Here is a 20,798-nt window from a genome sequence, read left to right as displayed (position 1 = left end):
TAAATACCGATGCCAAATTACACAACTATTTTAGGGAAACAATTAGGGAAATTGCAGTTATAGGAAGGACCGAGATAGTACAGCTACCTTACAGGAATATTAGAGTAGTATGTTAATTGTTATGTTTTCACAAAAGATAAGAAAGTAACAAAAAAAAATGAATCACTAACTAAATAAAAATAAATAAATAGTTATTTTTGTCATTTTTAAACCCACAGTGATCTTTACTGCATTGCACTGCCTTCCTCCTGACCCCTCCTCCCCGCCCCTCCTGCATCAATTAACCAGGGAGTGTTCCTGGTTGGCCAACCCGAGTCTTCCTCTTCCCGGCTGAGCAGCTTCATTGGCCGGCAGCTCTCTTGAATGAAGCGCCGCAGAAACGTGCAGGCAGCAGGCAGGAGGAAGTTGTGTGGGCCGCCGCAGGGAGCGACCGACGCACAGCAACACGACCGCCGGGCGGGCTACGGTGGGTGGTCGGACACCGGTTATCTGTCGACCGAAGGCGGCTGGCTCTCTCCCCGGAGCTCGGTGTCGGAGAGTGAATGAGGTTGATGCTGCTCTGCTGCACCTGGAAGGACGAACGCATGGGAGAGGAGGAAGGTAAAGGAGCTGCGGGGCTGCGGGTTGTTTACAGCCGCCGGGCTGCATGCGGCGGCGGGGCGGGAGATGCAGAGACGGCAGCGCATCCTCTGGTGCTCTAAAGATGCTCCACCGAAAAACAAGATGCTTTACATTGTTTTCTCTGCCGTGGGTGTGATTTCTCGCTAGTTAATAACAAATAACGGTGTAACATTGGTTTATCTGCAGGGAGCGTCAGGCTACATATTGTGCTGCATCTGAAGCCATGTTTTCTCTCCGGGTTGATGCACCCATCATGTTGGCATGTAGTCACCCCCAGGTCATGCACACTGTTTGCAGGATATTCAAACACGTTTTTGCGTATAAACATATAATTATAATGAAGGATTGCACCACTTATAAGGAGCAGCTGGAAGTCAAAGACTAACATAAAGCTGAACTTAGATAAACAACATATTTGAGACATTTAATTGACAAAATCCACATCCAGTAGATCAAAGATTAAAATGCATCCTTATCTCTCTTCATCAGTCTCCTTGTGTGTGACTGTTCTAGATTTAATAATTGAAATCAATACACTATAGCAGATTTTTAACTCATTTTCATGTGCTAAAAGTGATATTAAATGGAAAAATCACTCTAGATTATTGGTCGCCAACCTAGGACCCACACAGTGTGTTGAATAATGATGAATAGAAGGGCTGCAGCTAACCATTATTTTCACTGTTGATTAATCTGTTGATTATTATTAGTTGTTTGGTCGATAAAATGTTAGAAAATGCAAATTTTCCAGAGCCCAAGATGATGTCCTCAAATGTCTTGTTTTGTCTACAACCCGAAGATATTCAGTTTAATGTCATAGAGACTAAAGAAACCAGAAAATACTCACATTTGAGAAGCTTGTATCAGAGAATTTGGACATTTTTTTTTCCTAAAAAATGACTCAACATTATGAGAAATTATTCTAATAAAACAAGGAAATAAATCAGTCTCTGGTTCAACTGGTGACAACATGTAACTGATGATGAAAGATGCAGCGAAACATAGTTTTGTTTTAATGGTAATGGTTTGTCTAACACACTCTACCTCACTGTGAGTGTGTTGGTTAATGTTTGTATTAAGATGTGACGTCATGGTCGTTTCTATGAGAAACTGTTTGATTATCCTACTTCGTACCGGAGCTGTCAGTCAGGTTCGGTGAACTTAACAATAGAGCTTTTATGTGATGACTCACTTTGCATTACAGTGCCTTTAATTCATCTGGAGGAAGATCGGCTGCAAGTCACTGTGTGAAGAATGAGTGGGGGGGGGGTGGAGGGGTCATGTTCTCCTGTGATTGCACAGGTCTTACAGTGATGTATGTGTATGAATGCAGGTCTGTTTGTTTGCCTTTACTGAGGCACTTGTGTCCCTTCTGAGACCTTTGCAGACTGCAGAGATCAAAAGGACAAAGGCTCCATGATAAAGAGATGAGGTGAAAAATATTCATTAATAAGGAGGTGAGGTGAAAGGAGAAGACATGGAAGACATTAGCACACACCAATCCTGCCCTCCGAGCCAAGACGATCAATAAAACTACTACAGCAGAGCTGCTCGCTCAGGCTTTACAGAAATGAGCCGACCACAGAAAACCTCCGCCATGACACTTCAAATATAGAGACCGATGAATAATTGAAGCTACAATGATAAGTTCTCCTCCAGAGGTGAAATGATTAGTTTTTAATCAATTAGTCGATTGACAGAAAATTAATCAGCAGCTATTTTGATAAACAAATAATTAGTCATTTTTTAAGCAAAAATACAAAAAATGTTATAAAATGTGATGATTGAATGTGTTTCATTATAGTAAACTGAACATCTTTAGGTTTTGAACAGTTGGTCGGACAAAACAAAACATCATCATCATCATCTTTGACATTTTTCATTATTTTCTGACACTTCATAGACCGAACGATTAATTGATTAATCAGAAAAATAAATGGCAGGTTAATTGATAATAAAATTAATAGTAAGTTGCAGCCTTAAATACTGCACCAATATTAAACCAAGTCTCATGTTAATAGCTTCAGTCTTAACACTATTTACATGTTTAAGTAACAGCTGTAGAGCTGCAACAAGGCTATTATTAGGCGATTTAGGTGATCAGTTGATTGACATTCTCTCTGATTTTTCAAGCAAATGTGCCAAAGATTTGATGCTTCCAGCCCCTCAAATGTGAAGTTTTATAGCTTTTACTTGTCTTATATTGTAATAAATTAAATATTTTTCAGTTTTAGACTGTTTGTCGGACAAAACTTGATATTGGAAGCTGGGGTGGACAAATAATTAGCAGATTAATTGATAATTAAAATAATCTTTAGCTAAGACCCTTAATAACTGCTTTATGTTGAAAAGGTGACATCATGGATATATTGTTGGCTTTCAGATGTTGTTCCTGGTGATATTTTTGAGTGTGCTGCACGTTCAGGATCTCAGACAACTTGCCGACATTTCGAGGACATGAGGAAGCAGCAGAAATCATCCGCAGCCTCTCTGTTCCTCTTACAGATTACAGTCCTGCTAATGTCAGACTGCAGCTGTGTGATCATTTGCATACAGAAACAGGATCACCAGGGATGAAATGCATTTCACTGGCCACCATGTTTACATTTGTTACTTTGCATCTCGGTGCTCTGATGCCTTCCTGCCTCCTGCTCAGGATGTGAAAGGGCGTGTGATGGGTTCTTAGGCAAATTAACTGTATCATAATGTACCATAATATGTTTGTTGCTGCTGCCACCTCATCATTTCCAGAGAGCAGATTTACATCAGCAGCAAACACACAAACACACACTGCTGCTCGCTCTTTAATGCACGGCAGAATAAACTGTCCCAACTCTGCCAAATTGCTTTTTTCCTGAAATTCTAATCATGACTAACATTTTTGTCATAAGATAATTGGTGGGGGGGGGATTGTGGTTTATGGCTAATGACGGTTATCTCATGGAAATGATGGTTATCAAGTCAACAGAGAAACTTTTGAAAAACAAAATGTATTTTTTCCTGGTAAGAATCTATTTTAATGTGTGTACTGTACTGTGTACAGCACTTCTGAGCATCATTGTAAAAGGAATTAAAGAGAAGAATGTGTTTGTTTGACTGATAGATGTGTCACTATTCACGCAGGCTTCCTCCTGTTTAAAAAAATTTGGATTTTCCAGTGAAACCAGAAGAAGCGTTTTTCAAAAATGCTCTGAAGAAGGCTCTGTGCTGAAGTGTGTAAGCCTTTTTCTAATGTGATGTGAGCCAAATAAACAAGTGAAATGTTAGTATTCTGTCCTCCTTGACTAGGAAATTTAAATTTTTAATATTTTTGGAACATGCCTATTGAGAATCTCATTGTTGAAGCGCAACCTTCTTCTCCAATTCAGAATCCAGAAGAGGCATCTGATATTTTTTTGTAGTTTGTGGTACCGAGTGTGGTTTGCTTTGCCCAAAAACAGTTGAAAATTACAACCTATTGCCAAAAATGATGGACTATTAAAACCTTCTACTCCTTATTTTGAGTAGAAGTTTTTGTAATGATGAATAGAGAAACAGTTTGACTCAATGAGCTAAAACTATGTTAACAGTATGATTCTCACCTCATCCAATGACAAATAATCAGTTTTATTTATGTAGCACCAAGTCATAACAAAAGTTATCTCAGGACTTTTCACATCGAGCAGGTCTAGACTGCACTCTTTAATTTACCCAACAATTCCCCCATGAGCAGCACTTGGTGACAGCAGCAAGGACAAACTCCCCTTTAATGGGAAGAAACCTCAAGCAGAACTGGACTCTAGGTGGGCGGCCATCTGCCTTGACCGGTTGGGTTGAGAGAGAAAGAACGAGGGAGGGGGAGAGAGACACAGAGAAGCACAACAACAATAATAACAATAACAACGATAATAATAATAATAGAAATATGTCTAATAATAATAATAACAGGACCATGGCACCACGGCGTCCCTGCAGACATGGTCCTCGCTGTCCATAACGGGTTCAGAGTCTCTCATCCTTTGAGCTGAGAAAGCACAAAAACTCCGGGGAAGAAGCCAAGTTAGTAACATGCATTAGTGGTACATGAATGCTTACAGATGGAGAGGAGGAGGAGGAGGAGATAGGAGCTCAGTGCATCATGGGAAGTCCCCTGGCAGTCTATATCAGCATAACTAAAGGCCGGTCCAAGGCGAGCCTGGCCGGCCCTAATTATGTGTAAATAAGACTAAATAAGTTATGTTTCCATTATTCAAGTAAATATAATGGTCCCGAACTCTGAAAACGTCAGACTGCTTCCATTAAATACTGTGATACGACAGATCAATTGGTAACATCCCTGCTGAGTAATACTCATTAAAATTGTCTGTCGGCCATCTGTGGACACTAACAAGTGAGGAACAGTTCACAGTTGCTTGTGTTCAGTTTGAATGTTGATGACGAAGGATTTCAGAGACTCTGCAGGTTGTGTGTTACATATCTGATGTTCTCTTGAGCTTCAGGATTATTAACCAGCGGAGGTGATTTGCATTGAAGGCGCATGCAAACACGTCAGCAATTACATCTCATCCAAAGGACTGTAATTGATATTCATGCATGATGAAGTGTAAAACCTGTTCTTTGACGTCTGTCTTTAATGTGTTGCTGTTGTTTCGTCACAGCTGGAGGAAGCTTGCCCGTCTGTGCGGGATGCAAACAGAGGATCTACGATGAGCAGTACCTTCAGGCCCTCAACACTGACTGGCACACCGTTTGCTTCAGGTACTCTTTCATCACAAACAGACCAGCCTCAACACGTAGACATGAACCTCATGAGTAGGACGATGACAGCGGAGCGAGAAGTAGAACACAGTTAGGCCCGAACCCTCAACAGATTTCGTACTTTGGATCCAGTTCAGATTTGAGATGTGTGAGTGGAGCAGGGTGGACATGTTGAGGCCAAACAGGAGATTGATTCAGTGTAATTTGTAAACATGTTGCATTACTCAACTCTTGTGACTCATCCTTACAACCTGCAAACGTTATGACGGAGCGAGCCTCCTTGTTGAAGTGGATGAATGAAAACAATTTAAATTTGTTTTTTCTATTTTAATTTGATTTTGGAACAGAAGTACTTGTTTGCATGATATATAAAATAGCATAACCGGTTGTTACCATCACATGCAAGTTTTTGACATATAAAACCAAAAGAATTAAGAAAAAAAAAAAGAAAACAAACCAAAAAAAACATATCCTGTATACTCTTACACATCAATTTGTATGCCCGTATTTAAATTTGAATGTTATCAGCAGCAATTTTGGTAATGAATTCGTTGTTGTTGTCATTTTTCCAACAAAAATAAGAAACATTTGTCGGCTCCATCGTCTCAAATGTGAGCATTTGATGCTTTTCTTTGTCATAAGATAGTAAACTGAATATCTTATGGATATCATAAGGTTGGATAAAACAAGCAGTGTGCAGATTCAAACAGACTCTGGTGAGTAATAACAGGCAATTTTTCACTGTTTTCTGACATTTTATAGGTAGAATGATTATTGATTAAGAAAAATTTAAACAGAAAATAAAAATAAACATTAATTGCAGCCCTAGATGAGTTTGGTTTTGATGTTACAGTAAATAGTTAGTAGTTAGTAAATAGTTCAGTTTACTGCTGCTGTGTTCAACCCTTTTCTCCTTAGTGTCTCCCTGTGCTTCTGTCAAAATGTCCCTGAAATACTGAGCGACGAGAAAGACGTAGTAAGTGTGAGCATATTAGTGCACATGTTTGCACCTCAGTCTTAAAGTTCTCTTCTATTCAGCGAGCACAAGAAACATGAGAAAACGTTCTGCCACCTTCTTTTCCATCTTGTGAGAAAATATGCTTTAATAGTTTGTGTGTTTGCTTACGTCTTTGAGTCTTTGGTATTCGTTCCGTTCGTTGGCGGCCTTGAGAGAGGAAGAGCTTGAACATCAGATAGAGTTTGTGATTTATTTTGTGCTGCAGCTTTCTGATGTTTTCGATGCCTCGTCGATAGCAACAGAAACAGCAGGACGTCGTTTCTGTGCTTCTTTCAGGCCTGAAAAGTTTCTGTTTTGATGCGTTAAAAAGACACACACACATACAATGGTTTTACTTTCCAATGATTTCGTTTGAAGAGAATAAGCAGGTTTATGTTTCAATCTTATGGGCTTTTCACACTTGAAAGTCTGCTACAAGTGCTACATGTGAAACCATTGCAGTGGTTTCACATCACAATTATGTGAGTACACGAAAGAACTTTACTTGACATACCTACATGCTGTCATCATCACCTACGTGGGTGCGTCTCCCCATAATCGACATTGACTGATTTGTAGACAGGCGTGTGTCTGACACTGTCTGGCGTGTTGTTAATTTGGCAGGTAAACTTCTATCACCGTTTTTAAATGGAGAAAAATGAATGAACAGATTAATTTTGTTGCCACTATAATAATATTATTATTCTGGCATTACTACCAGCAGCACCTTTGTATACTGCTGCTGCAGTTTATTTATCTTCAGGTTGTGTCGCTCTCCATCCTCTCATATCCTCTCTGAAAATACCTGGAAAGTGTCGGCATTTTTCAAGCTGACTTTTAATGTCATTGGACCATATTTCAGTTAAAAACTTGGTCTCCTTCTCTCCTCATGAGCTACTGCGGCTCATTTATCCTTTTTCCAGCTCTGACGATAGCCTGCTGGAACTTCCTGTTATTGGTCCAAAAGTTCGAACCAGCAAAAAAATGTTTTCACCCCAGAAACAAACCGAACCATAGTTCAGTTAGATCCGCACCCAGACCACCTCTTTTCGTTGGACCAATGTTTGGCTGTTCTATCTGGACCGTGGTCTAATGGAGGTTTCACACCTGTAATTTTGGTTTGGATCAAACTAAAAAGTCTGAAAGTCTGGACCCAATGAGGTAGGTGTGAAAAGGCCTTTTAGACAGGTTGTAGATCTTTAGATCTTTACATGAGCTGCACATTCATAAGATCGAGAGCAGCTCATCTCTGACACGTTAAAACTGAATCAGAGCTGTAGATTGATGTGATCAGAAATCATATTTGCAGAGAGATTGTGTGAATGTGGAGACGGTGAACAAAATGTCTTTTATTTCTTCTCAGATGAATTCTGATAAATTGTGCTGCAGCACGTTGTGTGCGGGCAGTGAGGTTGAACGTGTCGCTTTGTGTGAAAGAAATCTATTCACATTTTTTTAATGTGAACCAGTAATTAGATTTTTTTTTCATAATAAATATAATCATCTGCTTAGCTCATCTGATCTTGGTCGACTAAGACATGGGAGTTTTTAAGATTTTGGTATGGAGGGATCTGCATTGTTTAGAAATAATTGTGAAACTCTAAAACCAACCAACCAACTATTTTTTCTTCACACTAGCTTGACTGTGATGCAGAAAGCAAATGACACTAAAGCAGTTATATGATAATGGTAATGTGTAGTCTGATATATTTAAACATTTTCACACATATTTTGACATTTAACCATGAAGACTCCAGTTCCTCTCATGTATTTAAGCTCATCTGTGGCTGTTTATGTATGCCGCTCACAGCCTGACGGATTTTTAAAAGTTCAAGCATCACTTATACAGTCACTTCATGCACATGAATAAAAAAAGGGACTCAGATGGTCGAGACACACTAATGGCCATCGATCCTTTCAGCTCGCCAATCTGCAATTTGATATTTCCGCCAGCAGCTTCTGTGAAGCTGTGAGTGCCGCATCATGCACTTCCTTTATGAATTTTCAGATTGTCAGATAGAATTTAAAAGTACAAAGACTAAAAAAAAAAAGACTTTTTTGGTGGAATTTCATGTATTAAATGAAAACATATATATTATTGTATGTGTGAAGCTTTCCTTGTTGTTTAGTGGGAGCGTTTTCTCTCTTAGATTTGTTCAGCGTCATGTTTGTTCTTCTCTGTTTGTGTTGTTGTTGTTTTTAGATGATGCCATGACACAGCAGAAAAACAAACTGTATGTCTGATAATCCCCAGTAGTGTTTATTATCTCATTAAACTGAGCTGTGGGAAGCTATTTACTTTGAAAGTGGGACAGTTTTTACAAGACCTGCTCTGTTTATTATTAATAGAACAGAGTTGTTGATGTTGTGGCGTCTTTTGTTACCAAAGATCTTATGTAATATCTCCTCCTCATCCTCTCCCTCTTCCTCTCCTCTTCCTCTCCTCTGTGTCACTCACATCCTTCAGTCGAGCAAACCTTGTTTCTGACAAGCAGGAGATCAAACAACCTTGTGTTTAGTTTGTCATTTCAACACTCAAAGCATTCAGACAGAAATCAGCCTGCATTTTGCTCTGTATCCTCACTGACTGTGTGTGTTGTCTTATTGAAAAAACGCTACAATTTAAATATGCAGTTAATCATTTTAAATGTGTCTTTGCACAAATAGACCATAGTTTATCAGTGAAATGCAATGTGTTGTTAGTTGGTGCTAAACTTTGTCTGTTACCTCATTGGCTGTTGAGGTTTCAGGCTAAATATATAGGCTTAATTCATCTTGGTGTGCTTTGCCTTTCGAGTTTATTAGAGCTGAAACGATTAGTTGATTATTTAGATAAATGATTAATCGTTTCAGTCGTTTTTCATGTGAGTATTTGCTGCCTGTCTTTGTTTTATATCACAGTTCTTTCACTTTGTGTTTGGACTGTTGGTTGGACAAAGAGACATTTAATAACATCACCCAGACAGATGAAGGAGAATGTGGTTTCCAACATTTCTGACATTTTATAGACTAAAAAAATTGATTATTTGGAAAAAAGTCTAGATTTTGTATTTATTTTTTTTACATCATAAACGAGTGACATTTAGGAGCTTCATACTCTAGCAATAATAGCCTGTGTCTCACAGTTTGCTCATTGTGCCTCGTCTTGTTTGTCAGTTTATAGAGGATGAGTCTGAAAGGTTGACTTCAGTGTGTAGTCACAGTACGACGAGTGTCACTTCACCTCACCTGAGTTGTTTTTAGTTGCTGAAGGTTTGTAGAATTGAGTAGCTTTGTGTAGATGCTAAACATTGCCACATTTAGCATCAAGTCTTATCTTAAAGTCTCTGAAAGCAATAATTAGTTAGCTAACAAGCTTGAAATTAGATTTTTAAAAAGCTGCTGTTCCTGATTGTACCTTTACAATAATCTGTCTCTTTTAAATATCTCTGTACAGCAGCAGATCCTGAAGTGATGTCAGGTCAGATATAATCAGGTCTTTTATATCATTTTGACCAGCTGAGTTTCCTCTTGACTCACTGCATTCAGGTAGAGAGTGTCCACGTCACTCTTCCTTTCACTGTGTTTCCATCGAGCTGGTTGGCAGGTTGGCCGTCGCTGTGTGGAAAACTCACCGCTCAGTGTGTCATTAATGATTTCCTCCAGCAGGATGTCTGAATGGGAAACCTGAGAAGTTTATCTGGGCACAAGCAGAGCCCACAATGGTTTTTGTGTGTGTGTGTGTGTGATGAGAGCACAGATAGGGAGCTGCATCTGGCTGCCTCACCGTGGATAAAGGGTTGTAGTTGGTCTCAGCAGGGTGTCTTTTTTTTTTTTTTTTTTTTAACTTTGTGCATTTTTGCAGTTTTCTCTTCTGAGTGTGTTCATATGTGTCAACTCGTTTCACACTTTCTGTGTGTTTGCATATTTATGCACTTTGTACTTTGACTGAAAACAAAGGTGCTGCTTTGCATTTCTCTGTGGCTGCACCATTAGTAGGTGTGATGTCTGTGCAGCGGATTCAAACCTGAATGTTGTGCTGCTCCTTTGAGGTGTCAGATATCAGCCCGCAGCTTCTACCCACCGCGTAGTGACACACATATCAAACTGTTGAATTAATGGTAAAGCCATGTGAGTTACTAAGTCTGTTAAAAGAGAGTTTTCATCTCCTAGAAATCCTCATTCTGCGAAGCAAACTGTGTTTCTGGAATTTAGAGGAAATCTTTTTCCGACCCAGATCCAAATCCTCAGGAGGAGCAGGATTGTCATGGAAAAGGAGGATTTAAGATGGCTTCGCTAGTCAGACAAGACTCCTGTGGAAAATTTACTGGTGCGACTGGGAAATGGAGCTTAAACCCAACCAAAAAATGTGGATGGATGAGACGGTCCAACTACAGGGCCCAGCGCAATGGTGCGTTACTGGAGTGAAAAGGAAGTGGAGATGAGAGGAGAGGATGAGAATACAAAGTGAAAGTGTACAGAGTTATTTGGAGACTGTAGGGAGTCCCTTGGGTGGAGGAAAAAAAACATCTCAGAAAATAGCAGCAGCTTCTGCAGGTTTCATGGGAAAATGCAGCAGGGCTGCAAACTGTTTTCACATTAACTGTTTTTCCTGACTTCTGTTTGTCCATGAGCTAAACTGTACAGAATGCAAAGCTCAAGGGAAACTTGCACTGTGTTGTCTTTATTAGGAATGTAGCCATATGGCTTATTTATCACCAGAACTGAATTACCAACTTGGTTTTTATTGATCTGTTGCATCACTTTATGGCTAGACTATGGCAATAAAACTGACTGCAGCACTGCAACTGTAGTTTGTTTATAATAAACAGAAGAGGAACATGGACTTGAAAAATATACTTTACCAATAAAAACTCCAACAATACAGCTGTGAAAGTGTCGGCCAGACATTGTGTTTCTGAACCGGCCGGTGGGAAGTGTAGAGCAGAAACATTTCATAGATGACAGCAGCACCACAGATGGTGACAAAGTTACACAGCAGTAAGAAAAAAACTCAGTCACATAACTGATGAATGATTAATCAGTTATGTGTCTGTAACTGATAAAGATTATCTTTATCAGTTATGATAACATTGTGCTCACTCTGTTGCAAGAAACACGAGCAGGCAGATGATCTGACGAGTGTTAAATAAACCCTCCTGGTTTACCAAAATGATTTCAATCAGGGGAGACTGAATTAAAGGAGAGGCTTTAAAGAGAATTTAAATGATTGTATTGACATATTGTGCACAACAGGAAAGGTTTAAGAAATATGTGAGTAGTCTTAGACCCCCTGGAAAGCTGAGAAAACTCAGGAGAGACTCAGCAGTTCCGCGTTTCTCTGTTTAGGAGCAGCTGAGATTGAAACTAAAATGATAATTGCTGGTCCACCTCAAGTGAGCCTGATCAGGTTAGGCTAACCCATTGTCGCTAACTTCGGGGCTAAACCCCTTCACTTTTGCAGCAGTTTGGGGACATTTTCTTGGTCTTGAGAAGCTGCAGCATTTATTAACTGACACACTGTAGCCTGTACTGTACATTTACTGCCAGATTGACAACTTACTGCCAACCTTTTCCTCTGATGCTTGCAGTCATCGTCACTTTTCTGCCACTCGCTCTCTCGCTCAACCACACACACACACACACACACACACACACAAACACACACACACACACATACATTACGCACTGCTCTAGTCCTTAATGGAGCTATGCTACTCTTATAACAGTACCTGTCATGTAGCTGTCTTTTGAAGAATGAGGAGAGGGAGGATGACTCGAAACAATTCCACAGTAACGTAGGGTGTTCATTAGTAATCATTAGTCATTAGTAGTCCATTGATGTAAATGATTGTGGGGACTTTTAGTTTATTACCACTGTTGCAGAATGAACGGGGGAAACACTGCAGCTGTAGTAGTTACACAGCTGGAATTACTCACATCTTTGGACATTTCTAGAGTTTCTGAGTCTGACAGCAACAAGTCTGACTGTAGAGAGAGTTTTTCTCTTCAATCATCAGGAGAGCAGTGACTGCAGGAACACCAGCAGTCAACGTTGTCGTTCCTGACAGTCTGGTTGCCTTTCTGCCACCATTCTTCGTCTTGTCCTCTTTCATTAGTTTTATCTCCTTTCTGTGAACTCCTGCTCAAATAAATGCGGTTTACCAGTCAAAAGGTAATCACTCGCAATCATCCTCATAGTAGTCCACGGGAAAAACTGTCATTGCATGTTTTTTTAGTTTCCTTACAGTCCAAGTGCAGTGAAAGTCAGCCTCATACATGTAAGCAAACCCGTGCGCGTGGATGAATATGTGGATGGTTCGATTACCTGGCAAACTGCCCCAGATGCAGTTAGCCATAATGCTGCTACAGGCAGCTAGTTCCTGTGTTTACTTTCATTGTCAGACACTTATAATAACAATCTGAGCTTGTCAGCGGAAAAACAAGCACTTGTACTGGATGTACTCTGATCGAGGCACTTGCCCCCAAAGATTACATTGCAGCTCGTTTCGCAGCTGCTGGCTGAAGTGATCTCTCTCAATACTGGACCAATTCCAAAACTTTTTGTCCCCATTAGTCGCTTCGACCCCAGATGATGGGAAAATAGGGTCCATGTTGAAAAATACCAGAATTACCCTTTAAGTTAAAGTAGCTTTTGACACTTGAGAAAAGACACAACACCAGATGCAGGAGGAAGGTGTGCAGCGTCGTTAGGATGGGACTCTGGAGTCAATCTCAACCTCATATTACCTCCTGGAAGTGAGGAATAAGGGGATTTCTAGTCTTATGCTCATTAGCATCCTGTATAATCCTGCTGGTTTTATGCATTTTATTCACTGTAAGGATTTTTTTTCGCTTTATGGTTTTGCTCTGGTATCTTAAGTCATTGTTTAATTTATATAACATAGTCTGAATTACCAGATTATTGCAAATTAATTTCTTCATGTTCATTTTCAGTAGCTACATTAACAATAAAACTGCTTGTTTTATTTTGAAACGTGCGTGAAACTGGATCAAGTGACACTGAAGATTATCATCTTGTCTTTTCTTTTTACACAAGCTCTAAAAACTGGAGCCACGCTGCAGAGGAACTGCAGCACAGTGCAGCACCGTCCTGCTCCCAGTAAAACTATTTCTGCTTGACAGTCATCGACCCGACAGCCGTCCCAAAGGACTGCGAAGGCTTGTGCTTTGTTAGTACTTCAGCTAAAAATCTCTTTTTCTTTTTAATCGGGTGTGTGTCTACTGATGACGTGTAGAGTGAAAAGTGTGTTTTCTGATGCATCTGCACATTTTCATGTTGACGTACTTGCAGCTGTTGGTGGAAAGCTGCGTGAGAGTGACAACAGTAAGACTCCCCTCTTCTCAAGGACAAACTGACACAAAGCCTGCAGCTCGTCTGCTGACGTCCTGCACTGTTGGACACGTTTCTGTCTCCATCTGTCACTGCTGCACCCTGACTCACGTCTGCAGGATGAACGTTAGTGTCACTGTGTTGACAAAAATGGCCAATTTATGGTTTGAAGACTGATAACTAGTTAAAGTTACGTACGTCAGAAGAGTTAAAAGAAACAAAAGATGATGAAATATTTAACGGTCATCACGCTGTAGGTTTGCGTCAGAAATCACCTCCTGGCTTGGTGGTACAGTGACGTTTGGCTGCGACTGCATAAAGCGCTGCAGTGACTCAGCTGTTTCTACCTACAGATGAAGTCTGCCTGGTAACAGAAGCTGCAGGACACGATGGGGGCAGACGAAGATGATTCATGGTGCCTATGTGTCAGATTGTGTATCGAGCTCCTTAGGAAACAAATCTGAATGCATAACCTGAACTCTGAAATCCAACACTGTTGATGTTTTTGTGACATTAATGAGGTGAAAACAGTGAAGGGAAGTTATTATGGAAGCTAATTAGCTGTGAGAAATTATGAATAATCACAACATAGGAGCTTTGATAAACAAATAACACTGAGTAGTTGGTGTGATGTTTTGTTTTTTATCATTTTAACTAAGAACAAAGTGCAGGTCCTGAGAGCGTAGATGTTACACAAGCCATATGATGTTCAGTCTTCATGTTCAGCTAAGTGTGTTACAGCTTGTGCAGGTTGGTGCTGTGTATATAGTGATCTATATTAATCTATAGAGATTGTTGCTATAGTGACGTGTGGCTGAGAGATACATGTGGATTCCACCTCCATTATTTCCTGATGTTTGTCTCCAGACATCATAATTCATATATAAGCTGTTATAACCAGTCAAATTATTAATATTGAATCTATTTCTATATCTACAGTATATATTTATATTCCTTAAGCTCTACTGGAATATCTTTGCATGATTTGCAGTTCGAAAAACTCTTTTTTTATCTTATACTTGCTCTTTATGTAACCCCTCAGTTCAGCCTCTGTATGAAATAGGCAGTTTTAGCTCCTGTCTAGTAGCAGGATTTCACTTTTTTTTTGTTCTTTACTCGATATGGAAACTTCTCAAATACATCACTACGTTTTGGAGTCCGAATACAATCCAAAATGTGTGAATAGACAATATTAACAACCTTAGCATAGTGGGCATGTGCGAACAATCTGATGTCACGTCATGGAGGAAGTTGAGCTAACTTTCCAAATGAAGTTCAGAGCAGACTGAAGCCCTGACTTTTGACTTTTAGAGAGCATTTCTACATATGGTCACCTCAAATTTTGGACCTTTGACTAAGTTTAACATAGACATCTGACATCATTACAGTGTAAAAATGACCAAAAACGTTTTAATAAGTGAGATAAACTCTAGCATACAGCATGGCGTTGTAGGCACTGGAGAATTCAACAGATTTAAGGATTAGGGAGAATAATAAGCAGATAATGTGTGTACATATATATAATAATAAATGAGGGATTTAATGATAATGTTTTGTGTATTTAATCGTGGGTCTTTACTCTTACGTAATCTAAATTAAAATATTTTCAGTAGCGACCTTGAACAGGCGTTACTCAAACAGTGTTCAGGTCAAAGATGTCTGAGGATGTTTGGATAAGACTCAGCAGTTAGCTGACGTCGTAAATTATATTTCTTTGTGTGTCTGTGATCTCACCTTGTGTGATAAAAGACGGGATACTGTCTCACTTGAACTTGTTGCCTGATTGATGGAAAATAGCTATGCCTGAGTTCATCCTCAGAAAACAAAGCAGCACAGAGCTCCAGTGTTTGTTAAATTAATTGAGAGGAAGAGGAGGAAGGGTTTAACAGATGATGGATAATAGAAAAAATTCATTTGTGCAGCCAGAATATTTAATTGTATTGCATAGCAGAGGAAATGGGCAGCTTAAATTACTTAGATTAGATTAAACTTGAGCAAGAGTTTGCACGATGTTAAAAAGAAGAAATTGCACAAAAATATAATTAAAAAGAAGAAAATAAGTTGGCAAAAGGTGGGACGAGGCGCTGTGGGCCAAGCCTGTGATGTCACAGGGTCACTTCTGCTCCCAGTAGACGGGCAGAGGACAGGAAATAGTTGATAAAGAAGTGCAACCTCTGGGTGCAGCTGCACTGAGAGAGGAAATAGAGGAAGGGAGAGACAGAGTACAGAGCGAGAGTGTCACTGATGGTCGTGACAGTGAGGCTGTGAGTCTGGTCGAGCTGTGCATCAGACTGAAACATCAGAGCTGCTGACATGAGCGTGTCGTCTGACTGTCAAAACAAGAGCCTCGCTCCCGTGGGCGACATGTCAGCCAAGAACCAACGCAGGAAGACGCAGCAGAGACGCTTAAAGTAAGTGGAAAGATGGAGTCATGTGGGAGGATGTGACTGGGTTAACTAATGATGTTGCTCCAGCCTCAAGTTTAACTTTTGACAAAACTATTGCCACTCAAGGGCCACTTACTTGTCTAATTTCAGGGCTTTCCATAGTCTAACGAAGTCTTTCTCTGTAGATGGAGTTTGTTTAGTTGTCATGTAGATGTACAAACTTTATTCTGAGAACATTTAAGACTTTGTGTACATATTGTTTTAACTCGCTTATGGCTAATTTTGGCACATTTTATTTTAACGTGGACCACCTCTGTGAGATAAATGAAGCATAAAGCAAACTAACGTCGGTATTTTCTTGTTTCCTAATATTGAGGAAACAATGAGTTTCATTTTTAATTAATATGGCAATTATTTTCTTTATAAATTGGCTAATTTCTGGTCTATAAAATGTCAGAAACTTGTGACAGAATAGAATATTTTCAGTGTAAAACCAACTCATTCAATTTACTGCCACATGAGACAAAGAAAAGCAGAGATTCTCACAACTGAGGGTTATATTTGGCATTTTTACTTCTAAAAATAGCTGCCGACTAAGAGTTTGAGTCCAAAACCAAACTCTGAACATGAATCTGCTCTCAGGGGTTAAAGTCCTCAGGCACCATGACTGAATTCAGGCGTAGAGCAGTTTTAAATTCATACAATATTTAAATTCAATACATTGTACACGTTTCTTCCTCAACAACTTTTCAGGCTCATAAATGTGTTCTTGCTTTAATCCCTGATGATTTGTTTTTGGATGATCAGTCAGTTGATTCAGCTGTGTTTGACTTCCCTTTATGTTTACACACAGAAGCTCTTAAACCGACATGAACGTAACAGACAAAAACTTCTTGATTCAGAGTTTAAAATAATATTTTTCACTCTTCATTTAAGTCTGTCTGGTCATGTACCGCACAGGATCTCTCAGAGGGATCTAGATACTGAAACATGTCACTCTGCGGGCTCAGATTATTTACTCATCTTAAATACGCAGCACATCAGTCATCTGTGTCAGTAACTTCTGTCCCTTTGGATAAAAAATAAAAAAAACTCCCTGGTTTGTTGTTGACTTCCCCTTTTCTCAACAGTGCCACACAGTGAATCAAACTCTGCTGTCGTACATGTGACTGACGTCGTCTGTGTGGTGAATTCTGGTGATATTATTGAATGTTTCTCTCTATGGTGGCTGCTGTTTCTGGTTTTTACATATTTTTTTTGTATCTTAGGAGGAATGCAGTAGGAACAAACAAGTGTGTGCACTATTTAATCTCTTTTACAGTCAATTTTGCACTGAAATACCTTTTTTTTTAAAGCTGTCAGAGTTCTAAATAAAGTCTGTCGTTTAGATGATGGTTAATCTTCAGTTTTCATATTTTGCACTGTCTGCTCAAAGAGCTCGGACTCCTCCTCACTCTAACATCCCCGGGTTCATACCTGCTGATAACATTTGTAGAGGGCAGAAAGGAGTCACACTGTGTGCCGCCACATTTTGATTAATCGTCTGTTCCTGAGCTCTAACCTTTGGCTCTCACTACAATGCTTTAATCACGCTTTGAAAATTAAATTTTTTTTCACATTGACTCCAGACTTAAACCCTGCTTGTGATAAATAAGAGGAAGATTAACACTTAATATTTCGTCCTGCTGCTTTCATGTTTGACTTTGATCACCTGAGAAAAAGTGTTCAGTCTTTGTCAGTATTTGTTGAAATATTCAACTCTATTATTGAATAACTATAGTATGGATGCTGATCCTCAGCACTAACCTGCTTTAATTTGGATTCATTTCACATTACCTTCATATGACAGTAGGTTGATTAATTGAATAGTTGATCAACAGAAAATAAATCACTAACTATTTTAATCATTTGGAGTCATTTTTTAATAGAAAATGCTAAAATTCTCTGGTTTCAGCTTCTTTAATGTGAATATTTTCTGCTTTCTTTAGTCTTCAGTGATAATAAACTAAACATCTTTGGGTTGTAAACTGTTATTTGGGACAAAACAAGACATTTTAGCATCTTGGGTTTTGGGAAACATTGATCGACATTTTTCATTTTAAAGACCAAAATGAATAATCAATTAGATATATTCTTAATGTGTGTGTGAACCTCTGACGCTTTTACTAAAAGTTGGTCTAAATTCAGTCATGAAATTAGGGTTGGGTCATAAGAGAGCAATAATGCATGACAAGTGGAGTCACACGGTTCATTTAGCTTCATCACAACTGTGAAGTTTAGTTACACTACACAGTTTTTATAAACACCACACAGATTTTAAACTCAAGGGCAAAAAGCTTCGGGGGAAAAAAGCCAGTTGGTGAACATTTTAACCAAGCGGCAACCTCCGGGGTTGCAGTTCCTTGAATGGCCACTTGAGGCTGGCTTCAAAAGCGAGTCATTCCCCATAGACTCCTATGTTAAAACGCCCAACTTTGCAGCAGAGATAAACATGTTTACAGCCTGGTACAAAAAATGGTTTTGGTCTCTATAATTAATTTCCCCTTTCATGACAACTGTACGGGGGGTGAATTTTTTTATAACTCACCCGTTTAAATTTTATTAAGCCGTAAAGTTGTATGCATAATGCAAATGCATAATGAAGGACTTGGCTGCTTTGAGTGACAGGTCCGCCAGCCGCTAGGTGGCTTGTTTCAGCAATTCGGCCCGCCTCTTTGCCATTTTTGATTGGCTGGGAGTTAAGCAGCGTCACGCACTGCCAAGATGGTGACAGCCGGAGCGGCTCACTTTGAGCTTCAAAACCGCTCTTCAGAAACCAACGGGTGACTTCATGGTAACTACGTCCATATTTTTATACAGTCTATGATTTTAACACACAATATTTCTCATTCAAGGGAGAGTCGAGGTCTGTTGAAGTATGATACTTTTAATGTTTGTTACTGAATTCTCAGCTCTACATGTGACTGAGATTCTGCTTCCTGAACTCACTCACTGTGCAACTTTTTCACTCATCACCAGATGTTTGTCATGTAATACCTCCTGTTTGTATTTAAAGGGGACGTATCAAGCATATTTATAGGTCTATATTTATATTCTGGGGCTCTGCTTGAATATCCTTACAGGATTTACAGTTCAAAAAACATCTTATGTATCTTATACTGGCCCTTTAAAGCCCCCTTCCCAAGGAGTCCAATCTACTCTGATTGGTTGGTGATGGGTTGGATTTCACTTCTTTTTCCTGTTCTTTACTCGAAATGTTAACTTCTCAGAAACATCCGCACATGTTCGAGCCAACATCAGATTTGAAACATGCGAGTGGACAACACAAACAACCCGTGGAACGATCTTAACAATAAAGGCTATAGAACAGACGGTGTTTTGTGGGCATGTGCGAATGACATTAGTTTCATGGGGAAGTAGAGGAAACTTTGCAAATGGAGCTTCGGCTTTTTGTGGGTATGTGCGAATGACATTAGTTTCATGGGGAAGTAGAGGAAACTTTGCAAACGGAGCTTGCAAAGCAGGTCGAAGCCTGGCCTTTGACTGTCAGAGAGCATTTTTACATACGTTCACCTCAAGTTTTGCAATTTTGATCATGTTTAACATTAGCCAGTCTTAAACAGAGAACAGCATTATAAAGAGGACCTGTCATTATGCCGGCTTTGCTTTTTTTACACTGAACCAAACAAAGCTGGCATAATGCTGCCCCATAATGCTTTCTTGTAACACAGACATCGATCTGGCAATGTGACTACCTCCATTGCCTGCTTAATGGCGGAACAACAATAACCCCCCCCCTCCCCCCATTCTGTATTCGTACCTTTTATATAGAAAGGCAAGGCGGAAAAACAGCACAACATTCCCACTTTGAACAGACTATAAAAGGGGCATCATAACATCATAACAGCATAAAAATAACAGACAATCACAAAAGGCACGTAATGGCCCCTTTAAGCTCAGAGTTGGGGACACGAACTATTCTGTAAACTGTTTTGTAAAAGAGACCTGCTGATGAATAGAAGCTCTGCTGTGTCTCTTGAATCCTACTGAACCTTTATCATCATCCTGGTTCCCATAGCTCACTGAAACCTTTTATCATTTCCCGGCAGTGGAACAAGCGAGAAGGCCCCAGACTGACTGTGCTGACGGCTTAACACTCACAAAGGAATTTGCTGCCGTGCACATCATTCGCTCACAGTCTGCCCGAGCTCCTGTTTACCGGCTGAATAGACCAACGAGCTCCGAATAAAGAGCCTCAGTCTGAAGCATTTGTTTAGGCCATTGAGGGCCTCACTGTTTAAAATTCACAACCTGCTGTCCTCTGCTCTATTTTATTCCTTTAAAAGTACCAAATACAGGAGGGTTAATGCAGGTGTTCGTGCTGCTGAGCTTGTGTTAGCCAAGGTCAGGGGGAACACACCGAAGCCTGATTGGCTGAGGGATTTCCTGTTTGAAACCACCCAATAAAGAGCGACTGGGGGGGGGGGTTAGCATGATGAGGTAATGCCTCTTTCTTTTTTTTTCTGTGAAAGGGCTGACATCATCGCCGTGGCATTCTCCGTTGCCATGGAGAAGGAGGAGGGATTGAGGAGGGGAGGGAATGATAAAACAGGGGGCACAAAAAGGGGCGCGTGGGAATGGGATGGATATGTCCTTGTTGTTGAAGGTGTGAATGTGTGAGAGCTGAATGAATTTAAATCAATTGAACTCACACAAATTAATC

The 20,798-nt window shown here is 39.8% G+C and overlaps 1 protein-coding gene across 2 annotated transcripts in view; it reads left to right on the top strand.

The window, feature by feature from the left end:
• Positions 1–342: 342 nt before the first annotated feature.
• The window catches only part of limk1a (LIM domain kinase 1a), a 57,496-nt gene continuing 37,040 nt past the window's right edge, over positions 343–20,798 (top strand). Inside the window, exons 1-2 of one of the 2 annotated variants that reach the window (XM_067594667.1) lie at positions 343–600; positions 5,259–5,358. In XM_067594667.1, the coding sequence (XP_067450768.1) occupies positions 543–600; positions 5,259–5,358 (158 nt within the window). In that variant the 5' untranslated portion in view covers positions 343–542. Of the gene's footprint in view, positions 601–5,258; positions 5,359–15,904; positions 16,100–20,798 lie in introns of those variants that run through there. The other variant, XM_067594668.1, reaches the window with a different exon arrangement.

Source organism: Thunnus thynnus, chromosome 7 (genome assembly GCF_963924715.1).
Source record: "Thunnus thynnus chromosome 7, fThuThy2.1, whole genome shotgun sequence".
NCBI lineage: Eukaryota > Metazoa > Chordata > Actinopteri > Scombriformes > Scombridae > Thunnus > Thunnus thynnus.
This window is presented reverse-complemented; position numbering and strand designations above follow the sequence as displayed.